We start from the raw sequence: 16,738 nt of genomic DNA on the forward strand, positions 1-16,738 counted from the left end.
TAGCCTTCTTGTTTGTTCATTTTGAGGGAAAGGAAGATAAATTCCTGGACATCCCACTGGACCTCAATGTACAACATCGAGAAGGTGGTGAACGTCTCCTATGTCACCTTTCTGCCCACTAATCCCTAGGTGGGCAGCCTAGGGGACCTCTCTCATTCCCTGTAGGGCCTCATTGGATCCTCTCACGCAATACACAGCTAGCTAGAAGTTCTTCATGAAGCAGCAGATGAAACTTACTTGCAGGCAGTGTCATTGCCATCTGTCCACAAAAATATCAGCACAAAGGATGCCTCTGTCATTCCCTCTACAGATGAATGCTGTGCTTCAGAAAGTGCCTCTGAACAGGGCGCATAGTTTCTTGTGTTTTCTTCAGGGCTGGTGACTGTCTCACTCTTGTCCTTGAGCTCCATGTTTGTGATACAAAGAAATTAATTGAGTAAAACACATGCTGGAAAAGAAAGACTGTCTTTACAGCATCCATCTTATTCCCTTTGCAGGAATCCTTGTTTTCTCATCAGTAGGACTGGTTTCTATGAGCAACATATATGAGTCCTATTTTATCCTATGCCACCATCATCATTTCTGACATACTTGAGTCCATTGTAGTAGTCACTGGGTCACCCATATAGTTGAGGGTCTTCCTCTTTTAAGCCACCCCTCCACCTTTCTGAGCATGATGTCCCTTTCCAAGGAATAGCTTCTCCTAACAACATGCCCAAAGTGTGTGAGATGAAGCTTCATCATCTGCCTCCAAGAGGTCTCTGGCTGCACCTTCTCCAAGACATACCTGTTTGTTCTTTTGACTTGTCTTTAATGCCATTGCTCAAAGGCATCAGTTGTTTTTAGTTATCCTTATTCATTGTCCTGCTCTCAGCTGCATAGTAAGTGAGTGAAAAGACCATGACCTGAATCTGGTGTACCTTGGTCTTTAAACTTAGGCATCATTGCTTTTCAGGACTTTGGGAGGGTTCCTGACAGTAGACTTTCCCAGTACAATATGTCTCCTGACTACTGATAACAAGCATGTTGAATGTGGATCCAAGTAAGAGGAAACAATTAGAAACTTCAGTCTTATCATGATGTGACCTGTTGGTCCTCTGGTGAGGATTTTTGTTGTCTTAATGCTGAAATGCAGTCCATATTGAAGGTTCTAGTCCTTGATCTTCTGTAGCAAGGATTTCAGGTCCTCCTCCCTTTTAACAGGCAAGGTTATATCATCTGTATAACTCAGGTGTGGATGAGTCTTCCTCCAGTCCTGATTCCATATTCTTCTTTATATAGAGTTGAGCTGCTCAAATTATTTGCTCAACATACAAATTGAATAGGTGTGGAGAAAGGTTCCAACCCTGGCACACACCTCTTGATTTTAGATCATGCAGTGTGCCTTTGCTCTGTTCGGATGACACCACCTTGGTCTAGGTCAAGCAGTAGGGGGTTGTAAATAGCTAGCACATTTCACTGCTGACCAGAAGGGGGTGGTTTAGATGTATTTGGAAGTATCTCAGAAGAAAGGCTTCTTTTGGGAAAGCCAGTGCTCCCAGTGATGGCCTGCAGCCTTGTATCTAGGTTGACTTTTACTCCAAGGGAACTAGCTCTGTGGCTTTTGAGCATTTATTTGCCTTATTAGAGGGCAAACTAGTGAATTACTGACACCTAAGAAAAGCATTGAACACTAAAAGGAAGAGTTGGTCACCAACTAAATGAACATAGATAAAATTAGAAAGCAGATGCCCTGACTTCAAGCTCTGTTTCTTGCTTTGACAACCTTTGAACAAGTTACTCAAATTTGAAATCTCAGTTTCTCTGTCAAGTGAATTCATGAGTTAAATTTACAGAGCACTGAGCTTAGTACCTGGCACTTCTCAAGTACATGAGCAAGTAAGTGCAAGCACACTTAGCAAGTCCAGTGTAAGGAGCTCTGGTGGGTGGCGCAGTGTGATACAAGTTGCGCTGCTAACTGAAAGGCCAGCAATTTGGATACACCAGCTGCTCTTCGAGACAGAACTGGGACAGCTTCCTCCCATAGTAAAGGTTTATAGTCTCAGAACCTAACCGAAGGCCACTGTGAGTCGGAATCAACTCAGTGGTAGTGGAGTTAGTGGGGGTTTTGATTACTTTAAGCTATTACCATTCTTCACATTATTGTCGTTTTACCTTTATCATATGCAGTCATTAACTATATGATGATGTCTTAAGACCCAAAGTAAGGAAATTTTAAAAGTCTTTAGGTCTTACCTCTTGGCCAGATGGAGAGAACTGATTAGATATATGCAGAAATTGAAGTGTTCTTTCTGCAGAAAAAAAATGCTAGAGGCTTAGGGGAATTCATGTTGCCTCCTGGTCCCTTCTGGGCTTTCTCTTCTGTTTTACAAGGCTGTCCCTCCTGTCCCCACTCAGTTCCCAGGAGGTCTTGAGCATTCTCCTTCCCATTACTTTCAGCTCCATGACTTTTATAGATGCACCTTCATTCTCATGCTGTCCCTCGCTCCCCCCTGCAGTGAGGACATCTGTCCCTCCCCAGGGATATAGCACTTTACTCTGTAATGAGTGCAGTCCTTCCCTGGGACACGGCACCTCCAATAGCATTCACGCCTGCTCCTTCACACTGATTGGTGGCAGTTCGGTGTGTCACAAGGTCATGGATCTAGTCCGATGTCTGTGTGCAGCCCTTTTCGTGACCGTGGTGAAGTCCTCAGTTTGATACTTTTGGAAGGTGCTGCCCTTCTTATAGCTGAGGCATGCTGAGGAGCTCAGATTCCTTAAGGAGAATGATTTCATGCAAATATTACCCTTTGTCCTCTGTGTATACCTGCTCTTGTGAGTCAGGCTGTGTCTAGAAAGTTATTCATATGTCCCAAGGCAATGCTTTCCATTGTTGCCATGTCCCAATCAGGCTTTTAAACAGTGCCCCCAAACCATTATTTCAACCTTCACGTTAATAGAGAATAAAGATAGAAGAGATACTCTGTAGACACCCTCTTCTCAGTTCACGGTGAGGCTGGCATTCTTCATGGCCATGGCTTCAAGAAGAAACTTCTGTAGTGGTGAGATTCTGGGTTAGATTGTCTTCCCTTAGCAGAAGCACAGCATTAAGTCTCTATACTTCATCCATCACTTCCATTTCTGTAAGCTTCTTGGAGTTGGGACAGTTTCTTCTTCTCTCTTCACATCTTCCCATGGCACTTATAGTAGAAACACAAGAAACTTTGCTGATGAGCAGTCTTTACACTGTAGTCAGCCTTCTAAAGGGTCATTTAAAACTATAAATAAAGTATACTGCATTGAAACAGATGAGGGAGAAAACTGTTTAAAAGGGTATGATTAGATATTATTTATGACAGGAGTCCAGAATGAAGGTAGCATGGTGGAGTGGACTTGAGGGAGAGGAATTAAATAACAATGAAATAATTTTTTCTTTTACTTTTCAAAGATAAAAGCGAATTGGAGAGGGAGGGGTGGAAGGCATAAAAGTGCAACAATGAATGAATGGAAATTTTAAAAAAAACATAAAACAACAAAACAACAACAACAACAAAACAACCAACTAAACAAACAAAAAACCTTCCTCCTATAGAATTGACATGGCATCATTGAACATGTTCCTGAGCACATAAGAACCAGAAGAACTGCAGGGCTCAGGATGTTATAGGAATGAGAACTTTTCCAGTTAGCCAGCCCATCTGTCTTCCTGGTTGCAGGACCAGCCTGTTACTGTCAGTCCTTGGTGGTTTGATGAGGAGACTCTGTGCAAACACAACTCTCTTTTAAAATAGCATCAAAGTAATTTTATATTTAGAAATGGTATTAAAATTATCTGGAGTCCCTGAGTCATACAGTTGGTTAACAGGCTCCACTACTAACAGAAAGGTTACAGGTTCAAGTCTACTCAGAGGCATTTCAAAAGAAGAAAGTGTGAGTGAGTCTACTTCAGATAAAAAAAAATTGGCTACAGAAAACTCAGTGGAACATAGTTCTCCTCTGACATGCAGAGGTTTGCTGTGAGTCAACGTTGACTTGCTGACAACTGGGCTGATTTTGTTCTCTTTTACGGCGCGCTGAATGAGTTCATGATTTCTGAAAATAACAAACTTAGTTTGGGAAGGATTAACTTTTTCCTTTTGTGGAATATTAGGTAAATAGAAGCTCCATGGCCTAGATAAAAGAATAAAGCATTCCCTCTAGGATGAGTGCATTTTGATCTTGGACCTTAGGACGGAAAGCAGTTCTTTACAAATTCTCCCTTAGTTGGCGGTCCTGTCCTGGTAGTGCCACCAGTTTTCTTTGTGGTGAGCTTGGTCCTCTGCTTTATCCACAAGACACAAAGCAGTTCACTCCCGCCACTGTTCAAGGCAGCCTGAGCTGCCCTCCAATCATCAGCCTGTCTTCCCATCCTCCAAAATTCAAGATAACTAGTGCTTTCCCTGTTTTCACAATTTGTTGGTCCACAATTATGATTTATAAATAACCCACAAGCAAGAATATCAGTTTCAAATTCTGCTTTAGTCTGAAGAGTGGTAGTTAAAATATGATCAGGATACAGAGGCAACTTGGATAGACTATAGCTGTAGGAGGGAAGAGAGGCGTTTTCCTGTTCTCACTTGCAACTCTTTGCTGTCTGTTTAGGTAGAGGGGAGAACAGTAGACTAGGAGTGTGGGAGTTCGTAACTTGTATTTATTAAAGAAGGAATTACAGTGTTAGAATTTAACAACTTTTTAGAGTTATGACCTCAAAGTTGAATGGACCCACAAATACATGGAGAAACTTTAGATACATTCTTCTAAGTGGAAAAAGTCTGCCTATGGTTAAGAATGCTTTTGTGTGACATTCTGGAAAAGGCAAGCTTACAGACCATGAAAAGATCAGTGGTTTCCAGAAGATCAGAGAGGGGGCATAGAGGAGGGAAGTTGACTAAGTAGAACATATGAAATCTATGGAGCAGTGAATCTGTCCTGTGTCACACTTGAAATGATGGACAAAAAAAGTCACATGCTTGTCAAAACCCATAGGCATGCACAAGCATGACAGGAACTCATAACAGTCATGTAGGACAGACTAGAACTGCCCCTAGTATTCGCTGTGTTATAAATCTTCTTAGGAGCAGATGGCTATATCGCTCCCCTATGGGGTAACTGGTGAATTTGACCTGTTGGTCTATAGCTGCTGGGCTATTAATGACTGTACCTGCACTCCTGGGACTCCACAACATAGAGCACCCTAACTTAAACTCTGTCCTTTAGTTAGTTACTGACAACAAAAATCAACACATTTGACACTCCAGTGTTTGGAGTCAAAATGGTGCAGCCAGTTTACTCCTCAGAGGCAAGGATGGCGAAGCTTCATCTCACATACTTTTGTCATCTTGCTAGGAGAGGCTATTTCTTGGAGAGGGACATAACGCTTGGAAAGGTAGAGGGATGGTGAGTAGAGGGAGACCCTAAACCAGGTGGATTGACATAGTGACTACAGCAGTAGGCTCGAGTGTGTCAGAGACTGTGAGGTTTACACAGGATAGGGCACAGTTCAGAATAGGGTTGCTATGAGCTGTACTCGGTTTTATGGCACTGAACAGCAACAATAGAACATAACTATTGGTTTCTACTTTTCTGAAGAAACAAAAGAAGAAGGAGGAAACAAACAACTCCGGCTAGTCTACACTAACCATGGCCTCGTCTGTCCTGAGTCAAGAACCGAGATGATGTCCAGCTACCACTACCAGCTACCATTCTGACCAGAGACAGATAGTCCCAGATAGAATGGGAGAGGAGAAAAAGAATACTGTTGTTTTTGTTGTTATGTGCCGTCAAGTCACCTGCGACTCATAGCGACCCTATGTACAACAGCCCTAAACTCCGCTCTGTCCTGTGCCAATCGCACTGTCTCTGACACTCCCATCCCAATTATCCCAATCACTGAATCAATCCACCTCATAGAGGGCCTTCCTCTCCTGTGCTGTCCCTCTACCCTCCCAAGCATGATGTCCCTCTCTAAGGACCAGTCTCTCCTCACAACATGTCCAAAGTATGTTAGACGGAGCCTCAGAATCCTTGCCTCCAAGGAGCCGCCCGGTTTAACCCTTTCCAGGACAAATCTGTTTGTTTTCCTAGCAGTCCATGGTATTCTCAATACTCTTCTCCAGCACCACAGCTCAAAGGCATCAATTCTCCTTCTATCCTCCTTGGTCATTGTCCAACTCTCTGATGCATAACAGGTGATTGCGAAGACCATGGCCTGTATCAGACGCACCTTACTTAATTTTTTTTAGAAAAATCAGATATGCCGTATTAGTTGACTCTAGAGGAACCTCCAAGATTATCACCCTGAGATTCTTTTTTAGACAATTGAATGAAACTACTCTAGGAGATTAGCTAGTGACAGGTTGATTTATGAAATCAACATCAGCCATGAAAACCATGCTCCTTTAAAATGTTACGTGAGATTTAAGAGTTCTGGTGGTGGAGTGAAGAGTATGTTGTCCTGCTAAACAAAAAGTATGGCAGACCAGATGATCAGCAATCACACTGAAGCAAAGATAAGAAAATAAGGGATAAGGAGACTAGACTAAAGGAAACAGAATATTTTGAATGAAAATAATAAGAATGTTGCCACATATTGAGAAATACAACCAATAGCACAGTCAATATAGAAATTGTTAAAAGGGAACTTAATTTTCTCTATTAAATTTTTACCAAAATCCCAATAAAAACTTCAAATAATATAAAAAGATATTACTAATAGAAGAAATAGTATGTTGGAGGGTAGAGGATATATAAGAATTCTCTGTACTTTCTGCCTGATTTTTCTGTCACCTTAAAAATGTTCTAGAAAATAGCCTATCAGAGGTAAAAAAAAAAAAGACCATTCAATTTCTTTACTCCTTCCCTTTCATTTTACTCATAAAATCAAGGCCCAGAAAAGTTAGTGCAGAGTTTTAACAACTTAGAGTTTTGTTTATATATATGTATGTTTATTTTAATTTCTCTGCCTTAAGGTAAATTTTTGAGCTCTGATGGCTTAGTGGTAAGGCATTGAGTTGCAAATGCAAAGGTCCGCAGTTCTAATTGTCCAGCTTCTCCACACAGAAGGATGGGCATTCCCTTCTTCCCTTGCAATTAATTGCTTCTGAAAACCTGCTCAGCAGTCAGCTATGGGTTGGTATTTAGTTAATAATAAAAATGTAAATTTTATCTGAGATATAGAAGGAATTTCACTCTTTCTCTCCTAATGATTTTACTTTGATATTTTATTTTTATTTCATCTATCTAATAACCTTAACTGGGTGATTGTTTCATTATAAAACAGTTGTGAACCAAGCTCATGTTTCCCTCCCATTACGCCAGCGGCATCTGTTAACTTCATTTCCTGATAGTCTCCCATGAAGTGTATGTGTCAGGAAGAATGGCCAAGGGTTACGGCTCATCTTTCCTTCTGTGGCTCGTAGCTCTCACAGAGGCAAAGGTCGGGCTGCCTCACAGTGTTCTGGGGGAGTGGTACCTGTTAGCTGAAGTACGCAGTTCTCTTTGACTCTTCTACAGGCTTTGTGCCCATCTGTTCTCTGGGGCTGGCTCAGATTGGCCGCATGAACCTCGGGATGGACGCCAGTACCTTCAAGTATTACACCATGTGTGGCCTCCAAGAGGGCTTTGAGCCTTTTGCTGTCAACATGAACCGAGATGTTGCAATGTGGTTCAGTAAGCGCCTTCCAACATTTATCAATGTGCCAAAGGATCATCCGCACATAGAGGTAACGTTACACACAAGCAGTGGCTCTGACAGGGCAGGTGGGCCAAGCCACTAAGCCGCTGCTAATTCTCCTGTCAGCACGAAGCTACTTACCTAAGTCCATGGCCTATCTGCTGCCCAGCCACTTCCCCGCCTGCCCAGAGAGCTGTATTTGTAGGCACCTTAATTGGGGCATCTCAGCTGTATCTTGGAAGGGACAACCTTGCAAATTTGACCTTTTAGAGAAGTCCTCGAGTTCCTTGGACAGTGGGCTGCAATATTTTCCCCAGACCTCCTTGTTTTCCTTATTTATACCTGTATACAATATCTAAAGGTCATAAATGTTCTTTTCTTTTAAAAAATTTTTATTCTTGAACATGTTTCTTATGTGCTCATAATGTATGAGTATCTTTGAGATGCTAAAAGTGTATTTTAGACTGTTTATTTTATGTGGTACCATTTCCAATATTTAAAGCAAAAGTGTGCAGTGCCTGATTATGAAGCCCCTCCCATGCAGAAGAAGCTGAGAGGAGCTAAGGATTGATTGTAGGGAACCTCGTCTGAGTTCTGATTGTCCATCTGCTTGCCTCTACCTTGCCCACCATGGATTTTTGGGAAGTGGAAAGCCAAGTAAATTTGCTTGCCAAGAGCATTAGTTGGGACTGACTCAGCATTGACCTCACCTGACTATAAATTTCTGTAATTAATCCTTCAGGCTAAATTCAACTAGCATCAACTCGCAATAAATACACTTCTTTTCCCCAACAGTCTTTAATAGTAAGAGACTCTTGCTTCTGAGTCTTTATTGACCACCAGCTTAGAAAAGTGATTCTTAAACTCTTGGAGAACACAAAACCCCTTTGAAAAAGTGGTAGAATAGAGAGACCTTCCACTTAGGAGAGATGGAAAAACCAAAGTATTGAAGTGTACTTAGGGATCCCAGAAAAAGAGCTGCTATCTAGAGAGCAAAGGAAATAGTTGTATGGAGATGTTTATTTTCTCTGTTCTCCATTCATCCCACCTACTTATTTTAAAAATTTCGTTTTGATCTCTCCTCTGTCATTGCCCTCATACTTTCTGTGCCCAGAGATGATGGTTCTCCCCGGGTTTAGAGCAGACGCCGGGAGCCTTGGCACTAGAGCTCTGACTGTGTGGCAGAGATGGGAAATTATGCCCAGTGACAAGAAGGATATTTGAACTTTTCCCTCCATTAGCCACTTTAGTTTGTTTGTACTGCTACAACAGAAATGCCATATGTTAGTGGCTTTAACCAAAAAATGTCTTTTCTCATATCTTAAGCAGTGAGGCTGGCGCCCCTTGAGGACCCTGGTGGCCCACATTCACTCATTGGGCCTAGCTTTCCTCCACCATGACCTGAGAGACAAGGGATTCCTGGAGCCCAGTGCAACCCTCCTGCTGTCAGGTCTCTTCTAGAACAGACTCTAGTGATCATTCCAGTCACTGAGGCACAAACCCTGGCCATGGCTCCTACCAGACGTTCCTGATAGAGAAGAAGGGAGTAGTCACAGGCACTGATTAGGGGCAAGAAGCTGTGCTGCAATCCCAAAGGCACACGGTTTGAATCTACCAGCTGCTTATGGGGGAAGAATGGGCAGTCTCCTCCCATGCGATTCTCTGCCTCTGTAAACCCACTGGAGGGTCAGCAATGGGTCACTTCCGACTTGATGGTACACATCAGCAACAACAGAAGGCCAAATACAGGGTACCAGACATAGGAAAACCTTTTTTTTTCTACCAGCTCTGGGGGAAGATCATTGTCTCTTTTTAGCTTCTGTTCCCCAGGTTTTTTTGGGAATTTTCATATGACATGAAGCCTTCCCTCAACTTGTATTAATGTCTCTATTCTTAATCTCTTCTTTTTACATTCCAAAAGGTACTATCTTAAAACATATGTGGATATGCTCTTAATATAGCAGAGAGGGTCCTACTCCCAAGTGTGATTACATCACAAGTATAGGTGTAGTATTTATAACCTGTATTTTGATTAGAAACAATTCCACCTCTAACACTTTCTCACCCAATGAATCAGCCTTCGTGGACACTACATCACCAGACACCCCCACACTCTGAGTCTGGCACCTTAATTTCCATCCTTGGACTTGTAGAAAAATTTTCCCAACTAGAAGCAAATCTGATCTTTTCTGTAATACAGGGTCCAAGTGCTGATGAAAATTATTGTATTGCCCCTTCCTGGCACCAACTTATGATTATGGTTCACAGAATGCCTTGTTGATTGGGATGTGAACAAAAGGGGTACAGGGTCAAGGTCAGGCCCTGAAGTGTATGAGCCTAAGAACGGATGATGTTTCCAGGTCATGAGGATCGATGGCACCATGGACAGCCCTCCATGCCTCAAGGTGTCCCACAAGACGTTCGGCACACAGAACAGCAATGCCAGCATGATCTATTGCCGCCTGAGCATGCCCGTGGAGTGCCACTCCTCCTTCAGCCACAGTGCCTGCCTGGACAGTGAGGCTTTCCAGAAGAGGTGAGGGTGAAACCGCCACGCTCCCAGTTGTCCTTGGGCCTGAGGCAGGGCTGGCTTAATTGTTTTGACTCCATCACAAATGAGAACTGAGTACACAGGGTTCTCACTGTTTCTGTCACAAAGAAAAATGAGTATGTGTGTACACTCATGTGTGTGTGTGTTCGTTCCCTTAATGAAGTGGTAAATAACCAGGCTAGAGAGTACTATGAAAAGTTTCTAGTCTTTCAGTTCCCCGGAGCCCCTAGCCAGCTTGCCTCCTACACTTCTTGTGTTTTAGGAGTAAAATGAATGTGAATGCATGAGAGTGTACATGTGTTGCCTTCGTGTGAGGTCAGAAGTTTCTGAGGGCAAATGCTGCCACCTTTGCATGATTATGGGCCAGTTCTTGTGCAAATCATGAATAATGTGGTGTCTCCTTCCTGGGAAGGCCTGCATTTGTTGATGTCCTTATTTGAGGTCTATTTTTAATCAGTGATGTGTATCTTCCTGTCTCGAGCTGACTTGTCCAGGTTCCTTTACAGTTTCATTGGTTATTCTGTTTTAAAATATGCATTGCTGGGGGGAGCTCTGGTGGCTTAGTGGCAAGGAGCTGCAACTACAATCCCATATGCGCATGGTTCGAATCCACCAGATGCTCTGCCAGGGGAGGAGGGACAATCTCCTCCTGTACCAGTCAGATCTGATTTGACAGTACACTCACACAAAAATAATAAAATAAAATTTAAAAAAAATATGTATTGCTGGTTGAGAAAACAGAATGGTCTATTCACTGGCATTTCTACTTAGTTTTACTATCACGTTGCCCACCCTGTACCCTGATTTACTGTCTGAACTGAAGGGTAAGTGTTGGAAGTCATGGCCTTTTTCTATGCTTTTTTGTTGTGTGCTATTGAGATGGAACCGACCTATAGCTGACCGACCCTCCAGTGAGTTTTCAGCAGCAGTGAACTGTGTGGTGGAAGATGGTCCATCCTTCTCCTGAAGCTGGTGGATTTGAATTGCTTTTGCCTTTAGGATGGCAGCACAGCTTCCCACCGCTAGGCCACCAGAGCTCCTGTGGTAGCAGCTTACAAATGAACAAGTCTCTAGACTCGTTGGGCTCATTCATGTATAGGAAAAAACCATCTTCCTAAATTTGCTTCGATCATTAAAAGTAGATCTGTCAGAACTGCGGATTCTTTACACAGCTGACTGACTAAAACATGGATTATTCTCGCCCTCAGGAAACAGATGCAAGAAATACTCTCTCATACAACCACAGTAAGTATATGTGCTCAATTCTGGTTTTAATCATTTGATTCTTTGTTGTGCCTGGTAATATGCCCCTCACAGCAAAGATCTGTCTAGAGATCTTTAATTGCCAATTACCCTGTCTCTTAATATCTACCATGATGCTTCCAGAACAATGAAATTTCCAGAAATTGCATTTCTCAAATGAGGAGAAGAAATACAGCTCTTCAGCGCACAAGAGACACTCTACCTGGAGTTTCTAACTAGGAATCAGTGTGTCCTTGTTGCCCATTTGCCACCAAGGACCCTTACTGACTAAAATTAATGTCAGTTGGGAAGAGGAGGAGTTAATTTAATACTTTTGTTTGGTATGTGTATATATACCAAAGTTTTTTATATGTAAATATATATATAAATTTTTTTCCATGACTCAGTTCTCCCATTTTACTGCATAGTGCCAGGAATAATTTTGAAATCAATTAAATGAGAAGATGTAGCAGGAAGCCAGCCCAGAAAATGGGAGCTGCTTTTAGACCCTTTTTCCATAGCAGACATTAGTAAAAAAGCAACACTTCCTAATTTCCAAACCTCCCCACCCACCCTGTTTTTCCCCCTCATCCATATTCAGTATTTGGCAAAACAATTCTTTAAAAGAATCCCTGTCAGCCCTTCAGTAATATTAACTTGCATCCCCGAGTTCATAGGCCAGCTCAGAGGAATAGGATTCTAGTTTCAGTGCAGCACATGCTTAGGACGTGCATGAAACTGAGCCAAGCACTTTGGGTCTCTTTCCCATTTGATGCCCACAGTGACCTCCTAAGATGGATGAGAGGTCAAATGACTTGTCTAAAATCATACAATTAATAACTGACAACACTAGCACTCGAGCCCAGATTTGTCTGGCTGGCCCGCTTGTCTCCCAGTCAATAGAAATATGACCGGATACAAATAAGCATTAGCTCATTAAGAAGAAACTTGTCCTGTTGCCTAAAGAAAATCATGTAGTTGCCCACTTCACCATGCATTAGCTGTTTTTGTAACATATGTGACAGTTTCCCAGAACTGCAGTAACAAACTAGGAGGCTTATAAGAATAGAAATATATTGTTTCATGGCGCTTGGGGAGAGAACAGGATGTGTCAGCCATGTTGATTCCTTCTAAGACTTGAAGGGAGAATCTGTTCAAGCTTTTCTCATAGCTTCTGATAACTTCAAACATTATGTGACTAACAATTGCAATGCTTCACGGCAATGAGAGTCTTAAGTCCTTTCCAGTCTTAAATAACCAGTCATCTGTATACCATTATAAAGGGCCACATAGGCTTGCTGCCTGTCTAGTCTGCTCTGCCACTGAGCAGCTCACTCCTCTCTCTGGTCTCCTCACAGCAGTGCTACTATGCAATTCGCATCTTTGCTGGACAGGATCCTTCCTGCGTCTGGGTTGGATGGGTGACCCCAGACTATCACTTGTACAGTGAAAAGTTTGACCTGAATAAAAACTGCACAGTGACCGTGACCCTGGGAGATGAGAGGGGCCGAGTCCATGAAAGGTAAGAGGACTCCCAAGAAAGGAAGGATTGTCTGCTGGCTCCTTATCCCCAGCAACTTAAAAGGAAGAAATGAAGCACAACGTTAAAGTGCTTTAGTAGACAAGGAAGAGGCAGGTATCATAGAAAAAACAGTGTTACTGGTGCAAATAGGAAGCAGTGTCCTTCTGTTTCCAAAGCATGACCAATGATTGAGAAATGCAGATAGGGAAGTGGAGGAGCTGGACTCAGCCTGGAAACATCCTTCATGATTTCTAGAAAGGCCCCAAGTTCTTTGAGATCAGAATGAGTACAGACAATCCTTGAATGTGTGGAAAACATTGATTCAAGGAAATAAGAATGTGTGCTACATTATACAGGAATGGCTGAGCAAAGCTTAGAACTTCCCAAGATCCTGCATTGACTGAAAACATAAAGAACATAAAAGATACATAGCAAATTCATGAATAATAACTACTCAGCTGATAGTAGAGGTTTTAGGCACACCCGTGCCCTCCCACCAGCCCAGTGGTCAGAGAATCCTCAGCCAGGTGCATCCCAGAGGTGATTCTGGGAGACTGAGCCTTCTTGTCTCCTGCCAGGTTTCTGTCCTACATATAGGCCTTTTCTTAAATAGATATCTATAGAAATGTTGTTTTTCCAAACTGCACTTTCTTTCCCATAAAGCCAGTGTTGTAAAGCCAGCGCTCTTTAGATACCACTGGCCCATAAAGGTTTAATAGCCAGAGGTCAGGCACATCACTCTGTCATCGAGGGGCTAGGGTGAGGCCTTGGTCAAGGGCAGGTCTGTGAAGCAGACTTTCTGCATTTTTAAACCAGGGTCCAGGACTTACTAGGTGGATGTCCATCAGCCAGTTACTAACCTCTCTGGGCCTCCATTTCCTCATCTTTTAATGAAAATAATTATACTAATTTTACATAAGGCTTGTGAGCATTAAATACATTAATACACAGAAGAATTCTTCCAGCAGTACCTGGGTTCACGTGTCCCTCAGACATCCACTATTATTGTTATCATGAGTTCTAAGGTGGATCAGATGGTTAATGCGCTTGACTGCTGACCAGTCGAATGCACCCCAAGAGGCTCTCTGGAAGAAACTCAGCCAATGAAAATCAAGGGAGTCCAGTTCTGCTTTGATGCACATAGAGTTAATGTAGTTGGAACCCAAGGAAAGTGGACTTTATAATCATTATGGAATGTTTATCATGTTGGAAAGCCCAGAGTAGATCCTGTAGGCAACATCAGGTTTCAGATGGAAAGAAAAGCATATGAAGGTAATTGACCAATTAAGAAATTTGTTCTTCAACCAAAAAAGCAAAAGGTAGAAGTATTCCTCCCAAGCAGACCATGTCCCCAGTTGTTAGCTCTGCCTCCTTGGCCAGATAACTTGATTTTTCAAGGCTTCATAATACACATTTATTGTAAACGTATTGTGAAACTCCACTGGTGCACTAATAGCTAGAATAGGTCGCAGTATAAAATGGATACTCAATAATTCTGTTCTGCATAGTAGGAAATAAATACAAGATTGATTTTTTCAAATGTTTCATGGCATTTCTAATTTGGCCTTTTATAATATTGTCAAACTCTGCCACTTCACACTCCCACAGCTTCAATGCATTATTAATTGAATCCTGTATTAGTCCTAAATGTACTCAGTAATTTAATCACTAAACAAAGCAGTAATAACATGGCTACTGTTTATGGCTATAACTCCTTAGAAGAGGCAATTTGGTCCCTACTAGAGGTTCTTCATATTGAGAAAACAGCCCCACGGGAATGTCCAAAAGGGATTTTCTGTCGCGGGGAAAAGTGACAAACTTCTGGAGCCTACCTGTGGTTCCTCATAATGAGAGAACAGCCCCAAGGGGATGTACAATGGGAATTTCCCTTCATGGGCAAAGTGATAAACTTCTTGAACTAGAAGGAATTTTAGAGAATCCTAATCAAATCCTTTGCATTCTTAATGAGAACACAGCCCCAGGAGGTAAAGAATCTTTAGAGTTTGCAGGGAGGCTGTTCCAGAGTCTTTCAGCCCTATTCCCTGTCCCCACGGAGGAACATAACAGGAAGCCAAGCTTTATTTTACCAGATTGACTACAAGATGTGAAAAAGAGCTATCTTAGCACCATGTATAGAGTCATGCTCTTATTTAGCCTGAGAAAAGAATTGCATAATGTTACCTTATGGAATAGGTGCCTCAGATGATGTGCACCAGGATCTGGCTTGGACAGATCTAGTCAGCGGCCTCTTGTCCACAGTTCATATTGAAGGGCACTGGGACTCAGCTCTGCTATCACTCTCCCATCCATTAGTGAAATACCACACATTGTAAATTTCCTTGCTACATGCATGTGGGGTGCACTGGTCAGGCACCCGCTATTCTGTACAACTAGATATATGTCATTAATGCACAAAATACATAGTTGATCTTTTTACTACTGTCATGAAGTAAAATATCACACAGATGAGAAGAGAGAGAAATATAAATGCCTATAATAGAGTTTTTGTTCTGAATAGACAGCTAGCTGATAAAAACACGGAGTTGGAAGTGGGCTGAAAAGGCAGAGGTCAGAACCCCAGGTAGCTGGGAAGGAGAGAATAAGACATCTGCCTTCTAAGGAAAATGGGCCTGTAGCATTTTTCCTAAACACTGGACTGAGACATTAAGCCCAGGTTTTTCTTTCTGCCTTTTATAACAAGTCTCTGTTAAAGTATACCTAAGTTGTTCACCTCATAAGTGCCTCTATTTGGCATTATTAGGTGGTAATGCCATCTCTGTTACGTTTTTATAAAGGTGAATTGACATTAAATTATCTGAACATGCAGGCTCTGTGGGAGGGCAGTGGCCCTCTCTAAACTAAGTAGTGGTTCATGTCCTGTGAGCTCTACTGATGATAAATGCAATATCTTAAAGGGGCAGGGGGAGTTACTTCAGGGTGGTGAGAAAGTTTATAGGAAATTTCAGGGACATTTAATTTCTGAGCTGTGCAGTCCAGATTCTGTGCCTCTTCTTCTCTTTGGCTCCTAGTGTGAAACGCAGTAACTGCTACATGGTCTGGGGAGGGGATATTGTGGCTAATTCCCAAAGATCCAGTCGGAGTAATGTGGACCTGGAGATTGGCTGCCTCGTGGATCTGGCAATGGGCATGCTGTCCTTCTCGGCCAACGGGAAAGAACTCGGCACCTGCTACCAGGTAGGCGTGCACCAGCAGCAGCCCTGGTGTAGGGGTTTGCTCCTCATTCTCCTCCACCCTCAGCAGCCCTCCCCAACAGGATCTCAAGTGGATGTGCCCACATTAAGAAAATAAAGAGTTCTAGTGACTTATTTTTGCACAGAAAAGAAGAACAATAAGGAAAACCATCATATTTATTGGTTGATGAACCCTTTAGAAAATTAAAAGACTCATCTTCAATGTTGTTAAGTATTGTCGAGTCAGAACCTACCCTTAGCTGACCCTTCAGCAGGTTTTTAGAAGCAGTACCACATAAAAGGAGATTGCCTGTGTCCTGCAGAGCTGCTGGTGGATTTGAACCAATTCCCTTTGTGTTGACAGTGCAGTGCCTTACCACTAAGCCACCAGCACAAGACTCTAAATGTTTATTTAGGTAAATTTACCTGTTATTGACCACAAGAAATTGAATCTCTCTTTAAGGCAAGATTTTTACCTACCTGAGGCCAGATAAGTTTAGCAAATGCCATGTGTTAAACCCTTCTCAGTCCTCCTCTTA

At 42.4% G+C, this 16,738-nt stretch overlaps 1 protein-coding gene across 2 annotated transcripts in view; it reads left to right on the forward strand.

The window, feature by feature from the left end:
- The window catches only part of RYR3 (ryanodine receptor 3), a 753,100-nt gene that overhangs the window by 437,881 nt on the left and 298,481 nt on the right, over positions 1-16,738 (forward strand). For both annotated transcript variants that reach the window (XM_006883055.1, XM_006883056.1), the window contains exons 28-32: positions 7,534-7,742; positions 10,054-10,229; positions 11,453-11,489; positions 12,845-13,008; positions 16,038-16,203. In XM_006883055.1, coding sequence (XP_006883117.1) covers positions 7,534-7,742; positions 10,054-10,229; positions 11,453-11,489; positions 12,845-13,008; positions 16,038-16,203 — 752 coding nt within the window. The remainder of the gene's footprint in view (positions 1-7,533; positions 7,743-10,053; positions 10,230-11,452; positions 11,490-12,844; positions 13,009-16,037; positions 16,204-16,738) is intronic.

The sequence above is a fragment of the Elephantulus edwardii genome, unplaced genomic scaffold (assembly GCF_000299155.1).
Source record: "Elephantulus edwardii isolate Elephantulus edwardi_28Jun2011 unplaced genomic scaffold, EleEdw1.0 scaffold00026, whole genome shotgun sequence".
NCBI classification, from domain to species: domain Eukaryota; kingdom Metazoa; phylum Chordata; class Mammalia; order Macroscelidea; family Macroscelididae; genus Elephantulus; species Elephantulus edwardii.